Below are 16,319 nucleotides of genomic sequence, written 5' to 3'. Positions count from 1 at the left end.
ATTTAGTGTCTTGCAGAAGTCTATGCACTGGCTATGAAAAAAATTGCCAACTCACTTTCCATTAGTAATGGACCTTTAAATAAGGAATTATTATCCATAATAAATTTAGCTTTTGTAAGTTTTATCAGGAATAGATGAATAAACTGAAATGACCAATGTTGCTGAAATATACTATACTTAAACTACGTTTCAAGAAATCGTTTTGTTTTATCGACATATCGTTTCTGGGGAGTTATTGGTTATCTCTTACATAAAAATCACTAAACCATATATATAAATTTTCTTTTTATGCTTGTAAGTGTATTTCTTTTGAATTGGCATTGACCTATTTGAAATGAAGTCTTCAAATAAATATTGTAATTGACTATAAACAGTAAACATCTAACACAACATTTGTTTATAAATTTTTATATGGCTTTTTAAAGAGGACATCTTCAGTTATTCCTTTTGGTTACTTATGTTCTATTGCGGGAAGCACGTGCATTCACTAACCACAAGTTGTGGTGTTTGCACTTGACCATTCCTAGGCGTTGCCCCTCTATGTTCCCTTATCTGTACGTTTAGTTCTCGATATCATTGTCTTTCACTTTGTAATTGTTTCTTTTAGCACATGTTAAAGTGTTCACATCCATACAAACACCGCCATGCGAATGCGGTTTGCGGAGTCTACTTTCTTGAAACGTGAGTAGTAAAGGGCGCTGATATGGTATCCTGGTCATGTTACTAAAAATAGATTATCAGACGGATTATATCACCCTTGGATTTTTAGTGTTTGGTGACATATCACCACTCCACAATCTCTTACAAGTAGACGATAAGAAGGTACTTCCCTTGTAAATGAATTGGAGTTGCCCTGAAAAAGGCCGTTGTGTTTGCGAGCTGTTTACTTCTTGTCCTTACTTTAGTTGTTGATAGATTGTGTGCACCTCGCTCTTTCATATTAATCCTTTTATTGGACCGTGTTTTATTATCCTGCCCTTTGTCATGCGAACTAGGTCTTTTGTTCGTCTGTGTACTGCTATCCTGACCTTTGCTGCTGACTTGTATCCTGTATTTCCGTTGTTGGAGAGGTAAAGTGAATAGCCATCGTAGGTTGATGTGCTTTGAATTTGACACCACATTCCACATGATGCCTTCGTCTCTCCTTCAGCTTGACAAGGTTGATATTGACTTTCCTAATCTCTTCAAGAATGGACGTTCTGAGATTACTGGGGTATGTTATGGAATACGAATGTTTTAATATGCTTCACTCCGATATACAGAATACACATTGATCTTAAATTAAGTCGTAGCTTCTTCAGAAAATGCAACTTCACCATAAACGTGCCACCAACAAACTGAGCTGTCTATCCGGTGTCGCCCCTAGTAATTATAAAGACTGGTTCCGACATTAAAATCAACTCCGTAAGGAAAAGACTTTTCATCTCCGAATAAACATCTTCTAGATTTTGACTACATCCCCCTAAAAAGTAATAACGCAGGATAAAGATATACACCCGTATGTTTATTATCAGCACTGAATTTGATTCTTTCCTTTTGTTTGGATTAACCGTTATGAAACTCAATGGAATTCGTATGGAAAGTTTCTTCTAGACCTTCTTGAATGGCATTATTGAATTTAGTATTGACATGCTTTTGGGAAGAATAAACTCCAGATTTGATAGAGAAATGAGCAGTGTGTTTATCATTGATTGTCTTACATTTAGGTGAAAGATGTCCTTTCATAGTCTAGGATGGGTTGTAACAATTTGAAAATAAGATTCCTTCTTCATCACATTGACAATTTGAGAAGGAATGACGAGTTCAATCGAAACAATTTCCCTATCATCTTTATTGACATGAACGGGTTTTGGTAATTTTGTCCGGAATTTACTCTGGGTATTGTTAGGAAACATGCCCATACAGCTGTCACTTAGCACCGTAATGTAAAATGAATTCATCGCATCTGACCAATAGACAGAGTCTGTGGCGTAGGTTGTTTAAATGATTTTAAACATGGGTTAGGTGAGAGTTGGTCCTCCATGTAAGATCAAATCTCCGGTCAGCGCAGCCTCCATATGAACAACTACTTTGCCCTTAAAGCTTCTGCTTGTTGTAGGCCTACTTTGCAAAGCATGGCTGTATGGCTGTGGGGTGCTCTGTACTTCCGGGAAATCTTCCCTTACCTTTTATCTTTTATTTTGTGAAATGTTCATAATGGAGTCCATTGCCGAGCAAATAAGAGTTACAACAATTTGAAGCCAGAGCTGCCGTTATTCAAAACAACATTGTAGATACACTTAGAAGAGAAGAAGACCGGTTGAGGGAGACACAACGAAGGACGAATGAGGTACTTGGAACACCCGGTCCTTAAAAGATAGAGAAGAGTGGAGGCGAACAGAAGGGCAGAGAATGGAGGAGAGATATATGGGACGACACTATGTCAGGGTTGTACGAGTTCACCCCTACATCCAAAGTGCACCTGCTGATATCATCACTGCCTAGAGATACTACATAAATACAACGATCATTTTCGGGGCCAGTTTCATATTATTGTCTACTTGTAAAAATATGGTACTATGTGGGGTGGGGATATGTCCCCAAATACTACAAATTCCGTAAGGTGCTATAATCCGTCCGATAATTTATTTTTAGTAACATGACCAGGATGCTTTTTCACCGCCCTTTAAGTACTACTAACGTGGCTTTTCCTTCTTTGTTTTATGGATATGCAACTAGATCGATATTTTCAAAGTTAGCATGCTTTTAGATCATACATGTAATGAATGCTTTACAGGCAAAAGATATGCGCAATGCTTTACTTCACAGTCCAAATTATGAACAGTCAGAGAAGCAACTGAAGCATTGTATAAACTTGTTCAAAAGTGTACTTGAGGTCAAAGACATATCTGGCAAAACACCGCTGCTAAAAGAACGAAAAGTGCAAGAAGCGATAGTCAATTTAAACGAGGTATTATTTTTAGTAACAAACTTCCAATGTAAGAGATGGAAAAACATTTGAATACAATAAACACTATATATATAATCAGACAGCGCTCATGTATTGTTGTTTACACGTGTTTTAATGTCCATTTTAGGCCAGAAACAACAGCAAAAATTATGTGTCGACTTCTTTTATTTGTAGACAACGACATCGATATTGATGCATAAATAAGATGTACTTTTAATTGAATCTCAACATAAAGTCTATACTTGAACCATGCAAAATATGGGTTTGTGGTGGAAAACGATGAAGCAAACTTTCCACTGCTTTTTGTTTCACCATAGGGTAATCTCTCGAATCCGATTAATATCTTGAGATACAATGCTTTCATAAAATTCAAAAGCATGATATCTTATGACATTAAGATGTCCGCTGCTGAATTCGGAAGGATCTGTTTGTAAAACCCGAGAATGGGTTGTGCTATGACAATTGATAATGCTATTTAAAAATGATGCCTATGGATTTTCAGTTATGTATAGTATATAGCTCCCATTGAAATTACCACCAGAAAGATATGCCTTGCCAGTGGTAAATACCTCCTTGCAGAGGTTTTACTTGAATTTTAAACCAGATTAGTTTTTTTTAAGTTGCAACAGAAAGAGATTGATTTGCTCACATCCGATGAACTTCGTCAGACACTACGAGACCATGCCATGTCAGAAGCTGCTGAAAAGGTCAAGGAAGCCCACAAGCAGGTAGATATAATTTATTTAAAGAATCGTGATTAAAGTTTAATACTGCAAAGTACAAATAATTTGAAAAGTATATAAAGAGACCAGAAGCCTCAAGTACCTCGGTGTTGATAAATTTTCTGGTCCTTCGGAATCATGGAAAACATCCAATTTTACTATTAAAGAATTCCGCTTCAACCGATGCAAGGGGGAATGAGGGATGTTGCACATTTCATAACATCTCGTGAACATACTAATCAAACCTAGTCTGATATTATGTTGCTTGGTTGCTTTCTATGCTTCCGAAAGACCTTTTCACAGATTTTATTGCATACTTCCTTTAGTAACTGGCAAGGAATTAAAGTGCATAACATGACGTAAATGTGCCTAAAGTCCAATGCGTGTTGGTACAGATTCTAGTGCTTTTATTTCAAATATAAGAAAAACTGAGGTTTTGTAATTGTCTCAATTTCATTTGTATAGTACCAGTAATATATCTGCATGAAAAATACCAAGTGTCAGCTTGATTCAATCAGTTTTCAAGGTTTTATTGCATTTTCAGTAACGCGTGTCTCTGCGACAATTTTCTTCCAAAATTGATGTCGCGACATAATTAGTAACCTGTTCTTCCAGCCTGAGCTTATTTTTGCCCTATTTTATGTATTTTTACTATAATTTGCAAGCAAATTACACACTAACACTTTGAAATATACCAAATGTCCCCTCTGCAAGATATAAATGGGCAATATTTGGTGTGCAAGTGTGCATTTAAAAAGAAATACACCAAAAAAACAGTGAAAATGTGATTTGTTTTGTTTTTATCAATTTTTGTAGCAAAATTTCAATGAAATGCTCATTTTCTACCAAAATCTGACCAAACTAGCCCATATCAATATCTTGACAAATCTCATTTTTTGCCCACATTTTCTTATAGGTCACACTACACTAAATAGTATTCCTTATATATTCATTATAAAACTGACATTTTTTAAAGAGCTACCAAACATAGATAGACCCATTTCAGAGAACAAATCCTTACCTAATTTTAAAGAGTAATGATAAAACTGACATAAAGTGAAGAGAAAAGTAGGGGTCATATATCTTCTAAGAGAGATTTCTCTTGTCACATTTGCTTACTGTAAAATCACAATGAAATCACACTTCTGTTACCTGAAAGTACTACTCATACTAAAATTGAGTTTCACTACACCAAATACAACCTCCTCTCCTATTTTTATTTCTACCAAAATGTCAAAAATACATCCACAATAAAATTTAAACAGAAGCAGCTTTAATCTAAACCTCTGTGGCCATGCCAAATGAAAAATTAGTGTTCAAAAACCTGTCCGCCGACTGGACCAGATGGCTCCCACGCCGGTTCCTTTGCTATAAGCGCATGTAAATACAAGATTGTAATACCGTAGATTTTTTTTAGATTTCATTTTCAGTCTTCTTTTCATCTGTGATTTCAGAATATGGTGAAGCTGCAGCAGTTGGAGGAAAAGTTGAAATGTATGTTAAAAGTTTAGATAATATTTTCTGTTAAACAGGGGCCTCCGTAGCGGAAAAGATAATATCACTGGCTTCGAATAATTTGCTCGTTACCGCTTTGGCTTTGAATCCTGTGTGTGATTTAGAATTCAGGTTCCACCCTCCATGTCTTCACTAAAATACTATAACTTAGGCTTTATTAAATCATATATACACTCAAGAAATTTAACAACGCTACACCCAATCATTAAAGTAAGATATTTTTTAATATGTACATTATGCACATGTTATCATATTTGCATAAAAAGTACGGGTATCAGTGTTCTTATCCCAGTGCTACTTAAAGCGTGACAACCCTTGTGAAACTCGTATTCGGATAAGCTTCATTTGGATATACAGATATTCGATCGCCGGAAAGAATTATCGAATATCCGTTAATGTCGTGATATCACATTGACCAGGACTTCCAGTTTTGAAAGTTTGAGATGATTATTACGTTGCAAAATATTTCGAATGTGAAGTTCGCGTTACTAGAAACATTGACGTGTTGATGTCACACATAGTTTTCTACATCGCAGTCTGTGCGGTTTACTTTATGATTTCCCCAAATGGTGACTGGTCTTGCGGCAACGCTTCAACAAATGCCTACTTTCGACAATAATTAAAGTCAGTACCCATTTCAATATTAATGAATGAATTTCTTAAATATAGAGTAAAATGGAGAATTTGTACGAGCTAATCACCACTACAATATATCAGACCAACTGCGGCTAAGCGCCTAGCAGTACGGACGAGCGTGCACATTCCGCAGCAAGTTTACCAACATATAAGATACTCTATATACACATCAGAATTGTACTACACATACGAACTGGTTCATAATGTGCATATATACAAAAATCTCTGTTATCCTGCTCACAAATCAGCAGTGACAATTTAGTCTTTTTTACTGATTGGGACCAGAGAAGCTATATTTTCTCTCTGAAAAAAATACCTGGATCTCGAAGATACAATAAATTTATACAGATAGTGTGTATAAGAGATATAATTGATATACCGGTATATTATATATATACACAACATACTGGTCTCTACCAGCTAAGAATATTTTGATGCTGTCAAGAGGGATGCTCCATTATAAACAGATTAGTATCTACTGGCTAAGGATATTTTGCTGTTGATCTGGAGGCATGTTTCTTTACCAACATATTAATACCTACTGGCTAAGAGTATTTTGATGTTGATCTGGATGCATGCTTCTTTAACGTCATACTAGTTTCTACCGGCTAAAGATATTTTGACGCTGATCGGGAAGCATGCTTCTTTGTCAACATATTATTTTCTATCTGCTTAGGATATTTGATGTTGATCTGATCTAGAGGTATTCATTTTAACATTCTAGCTTAGAACTCCTGTTTTTGTCGTTTTCAAGGGGTGTTTTAACAAAAGCGTCAACGTGTGTTAACTGGGAGTTTCTGGCGCTTACGAGCTGTTTAAATATACACTTTATTTTACATATGTGAGTTCCGTTTCAAAGCGTACACATATTACGGCCCTATAATGGATAATGGAAAAGGAAATGACCTCAGCCCTGATATTCCCGCATATTTCAAGGAAAATTAACGAAGTTGATAGATAATGTATTCATTTTATATATTTGATGCTAGAATAGAGTAAGCGCATGTTGATTTCATATTATAACATGTGTAAAATTTCTCGGGAATCGTTGCTACACTCGCCCTACTGAGCGATACATATATACATGTCATATTATCATCAAGTGGCTATGGATATTTTAATGCTCATCTGGAGGCATGCTTTTTTAACATCATATTTGTACCTAGTGGCTAAGGATATTTCTGTGCAGATCTGGGGGCATTCTTTTTAACATGATGTAAGCATCTACTGGCCAAGGATATTTTGGTATGTGTATGAATCTTTAGCAACATATTAGTATCTACCAGCTAAGGATATTTTGGTGTTGCTTCTTTAATCTGGAAGCATGCTTCTTTAACACCATACTAGGATCTTCTGGCTAAAGGTATTCTGATGCTGATCTGGAGCCATGATTTAACACCATATTAATATCCATTCACTAACGATATTTTGTTGTGCTTCTTTAACAACATATTCGTATCTAACAGCATGCCTCAAAATCAGCATCAAAATATTCTTAGCAAGTAGATACGAATATGCTGTTATAGAAGCATGTCTCAAGAAATACACGAGAATATCTTTAGCCGATAGACAATAATATGTTGTTAAAGAAGCATGTATTCAGATCAGCATCAAAAGGTTAAAAAGAATGCCTCAACATCAGCGTCAAAATATCGTTAGCTAGGAGAAACACATGTGTTGTTAAAGAACCTTGCCTCCAAACAGCTCACAATATCCTTAGCCAGTAGTTACAATTCTGATGTTAAAAAAGCGTGCACCAAGATAATCATCAAACTATTCTTAGCTGGTAGAAAATAATATGTTGTTGGAGAAGCATGCCTCGGAATCAGCATCACAATATCCTTAGCCAGGATATAACAATATGATGTTAAAGAAGCCTGCCTCCAGATCAGCATCAAAATATACTTAGCCAGTAGATATTAAAGGGAAAGGCAATGTTGTTTTGATGTTAATTCCATCTGATGGGATTTCTGTAATCATTAAAAGAAGAGAAAGAATTTTCAAAATCGACTTAAAAATAAGGAAGTTATGATCATTTAAATATTTTATCAAAATGGCGGCCATTTTGTTTCCATGGCAACAAAAACATATGGCGGATTTATTAAATTTCTAGACACATATTTGAATTGTATTTACTTATTTCTGTAAAATAATTTCTCTTCTTTTTTCACCTATAATGAAAGAAATTACCATGCTTTACATTTTACACTCAAGAAACATATAAAATTAATATATTTAAAAGGTTATTTGCTAAATAAAAAATTCAGCAGTGTGAAAATGACGTCATAAACACACAAAATGGCTGCCTCCATGATCAGTAATTTTCTTAATTTTCAAACTGCCATATCTTTTTCAATAGTTTTAAAAATTCTTTCAGCGTTATGAAAGGCTTGAATACGGCTTTCATACGAAATTAACTTATTATCAGGCTTTCCTTTAATATCTTGTTAAAAAAGCATCCAAATATCCTTAGAAGGTTGATACAAATATTTTTCAAAGAACTGGTAGATATTAATATGTTATAAAAGATGCATACCTCAAGATAAGCATCAAAATAGCTTTAGTAAGTCGTTAAAGAAGCATGCCTCAGGATCGCATCAGGTATTCTTAGCCAGTAGATACAATTATTATGTTGTTGAAGAAGCATGCCTCAAGATCATCATCGAAAAATCCTTAGCCAGTAGATACAGATGTATTGTTAATGAAGCATGCCTCAAGATCGGCATCAATATATCGTTAGCCAGTAGATACAGATTTGTTGTTAATGAAGCATGCCTCAAGATCGGCATCAAACTATCGTTAGCCAGTAGATACAGATGTGTTGTTAATGAAGCTTGCCTTCAGATCAGCATCAAAGTATGCTAAGCAAGTAGATACTAATAAGTTGTTAAAGAAGCACCAAAATATCCTACACATGTAGATACTAACATATTATTAAAGAAGCATGCCTCAAGATCAGCATCAAAATATCCTTAGCCAGTTGAATAAAATATGTTGTTAAATAAGCCTGCCTCCAGATCAGCATCACAATATATTTAGTTGGTAGTTACTAATATGATATTATACAAGGATGCCTCCAATCAACATCAAATTATCCCGAGCCAGTAGATTCTACTATGATGTTTAAAAAGCATGCCTCTAGGTCAGCATCATAATATCCTAGCGATATATAGATATATGTTATTAAAGGGAAATTAAAATATCTTTAGCCAGTAGATAAAATTAGTTGTTAAAGAAGCTTGCCTCCAGATCAGCATCAAATCAGCCTTAGCTGGTAGATACCAATATGTTGTTTAAAAACATGCCTTCAGATCAGCATCAAAATATCCTTATCTCTTCGAAATAATGTTTTGTTAAAGAACATCATAATATCCTTAGCCAGTAGATACCAGTACGTTGTTAAAGAAGCATGCCTCTAGATTATTAATATCTACCTTATGCTTTACTTCTGAGTTATATAAACAACATTTTTGCCTTAAAACTAGATGACATTGATATCACTTTAATGTAAATATGCATTTTTCTTTCTCACAAATCTTCGAAGAGGAATATCTATTATTAAATATATAATCAGTTTCAACACGAACCATTAGTGTTATGTTATAAAGGCTCTGCACTCAGATTAAAGCTATATTTTTCTAGTTGAAAACAGATGTCATAATCCCCTATGTTTTTCAAATATTATATTACCGTTATATTATGTCAATAATAGATGTGATATTAATACAATCAGATGTGTTTTATTAAAGTTAAGTATTTTTTTTTCCATTTGCTATCAGTTTTAAAACATAATTGTAAACTTTATATTACGGAACAAAACTATATAACAAAAGAGAGATCTTATTGTTTGAATCAACATATCATGAGATACTAAGAAAATCCAGCAGTACCATTTGGTTATTATAACAGTACCATTTTCAATCTTGTATTCGGCTCGAGTGGATTTTTCCAGGCCTGGATACAATTAGGCGCTTGCTCCCGGTGTAATCAGACCTGGCGAAATCCACGAGAGCACGAGAGCCTAATTCATCTTTGCAGATCAAGGTACAATTTTAATGACCCTTTTATTATACGTATATACATATTTCCAGTGTTATATCAGTCAATGGTGTCTAAAATTGTAGAACAATAAGACTGAAAACTCGTTTGAAACGATTAACTTTTTGACGCATGTAGCGTCTAGACGCCATCATTCCGTCATTTCCTATTGAATATTTATACGTATCCGATGAGATTTTGTTTTCGTTAATGAAATACTGTGCTATATTTGAAACAGAAAATTCGTAAGTATGTAATAAAAAAAATTTTTTTTCAGTCGCTGAGCAGGAACTTCGACTGATGCATGGTGTTAGAGCAGCATCTCTTGAAAAACCACACACCAAAGCTGAAGAAGGTAGCGTGTAAAGTATTGTCATGTTTACAAAGTAACCAAATGTCTTTTTATGTGCTGTAACTTTATAGCAGTAATACTACTGTTACTGCTTTACAGGTAACTTCGTCCCGGTCTTATCATCTACAATCTGACCATTATCATTAAATACCTGCATAGGAATACTATTTTCCTTTTGTTATTTGCATATGAAACCAATATAATCGCTTTACCAGTCTGTTAAATTCTTTTAAATAAGATTCTTTTAAGAAGCGTATGTATTAAATCTCAATATCAAATTCTGAATTCATAATTCATTGAAGCAAGATGTTTAAGTTCTGCTACCTTGTCAGTTTGGCTGCTAATTCATGTAGTATTCGAATTATTAACAACGCAAAATAAAAAATACAAGGTCAATGTTTTGATGTATCAAAAGGTTAATTGTATACAACTTAATTTACCTTCTTACTTGTAGTGCCATTCAGTTTTGAATTACACATATCAGTTGTTGGGCCAACATTTGAAACAATGCAAGCGAACCAACGTGTATATCAAGCCGTGGCACAGTATGTAGCTAAGCACAAGTTCAAACCAGGAGAGCGTATACATTCAGCAGACAAATCAGTATATCAACTTCTTGCTTGTCTAAGCGCCATTAAAGATCTCCATATCGTCGATATGTTGAAATTCGAGTCTTCCGCTGGTTTGAAAATCCATTGTTTAACTTGTGAAGCAACAGGGGAGTTTCTCAAGGCATTAAATGGAAGTGAGTTCCAGCAACAAGTAATGATGTTAAGAAAATGTCTATTGATAGAGAAAGAGATGGCAAAGCCTTATGATGTGGTAGCAAGCTGCTCGTCGGCGAGTTTAGAGGATATCAGAAAGCGACTTCGTAAGTAATCAATGATAAGAAAATTAGGTCATTTTCACACGAGTAATAGCTTCGTAAACTTTAACTTGAACATATTTGTAAAAATATATCGAACGGCTTTGACTTGTGAGGCAATAGAAGAGTTTCTCAGTATTATACATATACGTGAGTTCCAGAAACAAATAATGATATTATGAGAATTTCTAATGATGGAGAAAAATTACCAAAATAAAAAAAGTGGAAACTGCAGGCTCGATGTGTTTGAGCCTGTTCATGGACGGTAGTGGAATAGCATGCTACCAACCACGCCCTTTAGCCCTAGCTTGAGCAGAACTCAAAATTTGCACATGTTACAAGTACCAAAATGGTATTGGAGATATCTATTTAGAGACATTTAAAATCAGACACCATATCCCCAGGGTGATTAGACAATACCCAAAGCTATGAAAGCGGGAGTATTGGAACCACCCAAGCCGAAAGCTAAGCTAATTATTACTGTTATGTAATATGTGGTAGCTGCAGCTAACGTTAGAATTGTATATTTTAATTGTTATATTTGTCAGAGGACGTTTAGAATTGGATCTCGGTTTCAAAGCCAGCTTTATTGTTTGGTACTACCCATTAAGTTTTGCAATTTGCTCAAACAACGTCGAATATTTAAAAGTCATGTTGACTCCAATACTAGATTATCGCGCCCTAAACTAGGCCCGAGTCTGTAAATGACCTAATAAATAGCAAGCGTATATCATTATACACATTTAAGTGAGATATTTAAGTTCTTGAGTGTGATTGTATATAGAATTTTTTTTTTATGTTTTAAACGCTCTGCAGTTGGTTTGTTACCTATTGTATTAATAACCTAGTACTTTACTAATAAGCGCACAAAGAGCATAGTGTTGAGGTGTTGAATACTTGCTAGTTTTGTTTCAGCTGACAAAGGTATTGACAAAGGTTTGACTAATGTATTTATTTGTGAGGAACATGATGGCACGCACTGTGAATGGTATTGTTCTGATCACGGCAAGGTTTGCTGCTTACATTATAAGGATAAATACCACAGGTAACGATAACATACGATGCTACGTAAAGTACGACACACATATAACATATATCACTGATTATACCATTAAATGATGTTTTTCAGACACTTCTCCATATGGCCTTGTTAGTTGCACTCTTCAAACGTTTTCTTTGCGTTTAGAAGCTATCTAAATTATAGAAATCAGCAATAACAGTAATGCTTAGAACACAATTAGTAATGACAGCTTTAAACAAGATGTCGACAAAAGATAATGTACCCATCTTTTCAACTACCTCACTTTGATTGTTTATTTCCGTTAACGCAAGACAAATGCTAATGGAACTTTGAATATATGTGTGTCAAACAATTGTACTTCTACGCACAGTTTTAATATGCAGATATATGCACGTAAATTTTCTCGATATTTCTATAAATAAACGGTTAAAGTGTAAGTCATGTGTGAATTGTTTTTGAGTAGGATAATATGTCACATAAATTTAGTTAATTATTTCTTCTGTCTGATCTGGAAAATGTACTATTCTATCTTTCTTTTACTTAAGGTAGTTGCTTTTGTGTATCTCTAGTAACTCTTTAATGATTTGTAAGACGCCCAAATCTGGTTTATACCCGTGTAAACGGACAAAAATAGCAGCATTTACATTTTAACGGTAGCTTACTACAAAAATAAGTAGTTTGCTTTTCAAGCGTATCAGAAAATCAAAATAAATGTCAGGTTATCAATCTTTTCAGTATCTAACAGAAAAGCAAAAAGATCAACACACGTTAAATTTCATTCGCCTTCCGATAAAAATACACTTATTGATTTTTTTTTTATCTATTATATGCTAAAATCCAAGAAAAAATCATATAGTCGTATATTTTGATCTTTACCGTCTGAAAAAGTTAAGTTAGTGTTAGATAAAAGTTAATATTCTTTTTGAAACTTTATGTCTAATTTGTAATATTTTCCACACGATGCCATTTTGTTCAGGTATTTCTGCGAATGACGTTAAATCGCGCGTGCAATCACGCAGAAATGGCCACCCTAGATATAATTGCAGCATTATTTGCCTTTCTAAATAAAGCATATATAGTGAATGTAAATATTAAGAGGTAAACCCCTTAAGGTAACAAGATGTATTCACGTATGTCAAAGGTACCTGCATGCAGATCAATATGCATGAATGGCAGGAAGGCAACACTGTAGTATTGAAAGGTACACACGTCGATACCTTGACCGTAACGTTGAACATTCAAAACTTATTTTGTGTAAATGTCCAAACGATATTTTAGAAAGTCACGACTAGACTGATGAAACCTCACTTCAACGATGTTGATTACACCCCTCAATTTGCAACCATAGCATACTTGGATCGATAGATAGAGTTCATACAAATGCAAGGAAATGTGCAACATTTCGCACACCCTCTAGCACATGCTTACTATATTGTGTTGAAATATTATGTTTGACTTTTGATTAAGTAGTTTATCATTATCCATTGAACAAGGTGACCAGACCAACAGACCTTAAAAAATTAAAATCAATTTCATTTGAAACATTCTTGCTTGCGGAAGTAACCAAAATTTCGTCCTAAACACAAGAATTTTACGAAGTTTTATTTTAGTTTTGAATATCATTTTAAGGCAACACTGCTTAATAGTTTATAAATAAAGTATTACATTTATATCTTTAATCGTTTGTTTGTAACATACTGACTGTTCAACAGTGTTACCGGTTGGTTTACGAATGCTTCCCAACCTATGCCGTAATATCACGGGTATAATACGTTTTAACTTTAAACAGCACGTAATGAAATGTCATATGGTACGCTGAGTTCAGTACGAAATAAGCTGAGATACCCTCGATTATAGTTTTGTTGTTTCGGTTTTTTCCAATCTTAGCTTAGAATTGTCACAATCAAGCTTTCGACTATTTAGCTTAGCATTTTATTTCGTCTTCGATGCCTCCAAATTGTTTCAATGTTTCACATCACGCTCTCTCTCACTCTCTGTCTCTCTCTCTGTTCATTTAACATGCTTTTTATATTTATCAGGTTATCAGATTAATAGATCCTTTACAATTAGGGTTGCAAATTTGAATACTGTAGGAAAGTAATTTAGTTGAAATATTCAAATGCAAGCGCTGAAAATAAAGTAACTTCTGCACAGCACCCAATATAAACTATTTCCAATTAACTTGGTGTTAAAATATTATCAATACCATGACTTCATTTTAGCCTTGTTATTTTTCAGAAGGTGGTACTATTGGCCCAAGGCCTAAATGAAATCAATTGATTAATGTTTTTTTCTCAACTCAGTTTAACAAATCAATAATCCTGTATTGGTCCTATTATCCCATATTTGCCCTTAAGTTTTTATATTTGTCCTGATTTTCTAAAACTGGCCCAGTTCAGATTTTGGTTTAGCAGTGTTCGTTATATATGATATATACACTTAAGCTAACATTGTATCTAGTGATGCATAGTTGAATAATAATCATCTCCATATGAATTTCAGGTCTTGTGTTGGAATGAAACAAGTCATTTACGAAAGAACTTATGACAAAGAAAATGTAAAGAGTTTAACTGTTAAATGTAAGAGAGGGGATTATGATGTGAGAGTTAAAACAAAATTTAACAGAGAGGACAAGTGCTTTGTAAGGAGCATTTGTGTGCTGCCAAATGGAAATCTTTTCCTCATTGATATTGAGAACAACAGCATAAAGAAACTAAACAGATCGTACAAGTTAGTCGGTAATTGTAACTTTGCACGGAAACCCTACGACATGTGTTATATAGGTAACGAAAGAATTGCTGTCAGTCTAGAGTTCTGCGAAATTCAGTTTGTGAAAGTTTCAGGTAAAATGAAGCTTGAGAAATTAGTAAAGCTTGATCATAAATGTTGGGGTCTGGCCTGTCATGGTGCTACTCTCTTTGTAAATAGTGGACGGGAAATATATACATACAATTTAGAGTGCAAGCAACAACAATTTCTCTACAGGAGCACGGATTTAACAGATGCGTACGGTCGTATTGCTGTCAGTGATGATGGCAAGAGAATATATGCCGTATTTTTTTCTGGTGTTCTTATAGTGTTAGACAAAAGAGGAAAGCATCTGTCTACACTACAGATAGATGTTTCCAACCAAGTCACAGATGTTTGTATCGTTGGCGATGGTTCGGTGCTGGTATTAGAATACAGAGGCAGTGTGTATCAGGTTGATTATAGAGGTGAACGCGTACTGGGCACAGTTGTGACAGAGTCAGATGGTCTGGAAGATGTAGCCTCGTTTTGCTATGATAGACAGAGATGTAGAATGAATGTTGGGTTTAAGAAGGACACTGTATCAGTCTTTGAACTTCAGTAGATAAGAAGTGTTTTCCTGCGTTAGTTTTAACGATTATTTCACGTGTTACTGGTATATAGATAGGCACATATCACAGTGCTACCTTCTGATCTTAAATATCAAAAGAAATAGAACTATTATTACAATGAGTAGTAAACCTAGCCATCAGAGTTTGTGGTCATTTTTCATATGTGTATACGTAGGCCTAAAGTGGAAGATGAAGAATCCATTGTCCAATTTCAAATATATAAACCAGTGACTACACATACGCAAAAAGGTGTAGCTGCAGAATCAGTTGAATTTTTTTTGTAATATAACTTTTAGCAGACATTTATTTAGTCTGAATTCTTGCTGTAATGAAGCCAATTTTATTTTGTGAAAACTCATTGACAAAGCACCTTATTTCGGTTTAACATACGTATGAATACTATCTCGATAGCCTATTGGTAGAGCGTCCACCTCAAGCTCAAGTGCGGAAGGTCGTTGGTTCAATCCCGGCCGCCTTATACCAAAGACGTGAAAAGTGGAACCATTCGCTCCCTTGCTTGGTGCTCAACAATAAAAGGCAAACAAGCTTGTCTTTTCACATGCCCTCGTGGTGATGGCTTGTATCAGGAAGGAGCTGTCGAGAGTGATAAAAATAAGTTGTAGAACTTGCTTCACAATCAGCTTAAAATTACGACTGGTATAAACTATGGATACCATGGACTTAAGGAATTGAACCTGTAATTATTTTTCTGTTAGCCAAGCTGCACTGCATTTTATATATTATCACTCTTGTAAGTTTGCTCCAGCATAAAAAATGCATGTTTATATTAATATTATTTGTGTAGTGCTTAGCAAAGTATAGTTGTCACAGGAGTGACGAATTATACCCCCACAATATGGC

The 16,319-nt window shown here is 34.6% G+C and overlaps 1 protein-coding gene across 2 annotated transcripts in view; it reads left to right on the top strand.

Moving 5' to 3' along the window:
- Positions 1-16,025, top strand: part of LOC123550852 (uncharacterized) — a 62,740-nt gene extending 46,715 nt beyond the window's left edge. For both annotated transcript variants that reach the window (XM_045339268.2, XM_053540189.1), the window contains 7 exons: positions 2,777-2,950; positions 3,571-3,678; positions 5,127-5,166; positions 10,139-10,216; positions 10,668-11,084; positions 11,994-12,123; positions 14,602-16,025. In XM_045339268.2, the coding sequence (XP_045195203.2) occupies positions 2,777-2,950; positions 3,571-3,678; positions 5,127-5,166; positions 10,139-10,216; positions 10,668-11,084; positions 11,994-12,123; positions 14,602-15,451 (1,797 nt within the window). In that variant the 3' untranslated portion in view covers positions 15,452-16,025. The remainder of the gene's footprint in view (positions 1-2,776; positions 2,951-3,570; positions 3,679-5,126; positions 5,167-10,138; positions 10,217-10,667; positions 11,085-11,993; positions 12,124-14,601) is intronic.
- Positions 16,026-16,319: the final 294 nt, after the last annotated feature.

The sequence above is a fragment of the Mercenaria mercenaria genome, chromosome 4, assembly GCF_021730395.1.
Source record: "Mercenaria mercenaria strain notata chromosome 4, MADL_Memer_1, whole genome shotgun sequence".
Taxonomy (NCBI): Eukaryota; Metazoa; Mollusca; class Bivalvia; order Venerida; family Veneridae; genus Mercenaria; species Mercenaria mercenaria.
Note: the sequence above shows the minus strand (reverse complement) of the source record. Positions and strands in the feature narration are given on the sequence as shown.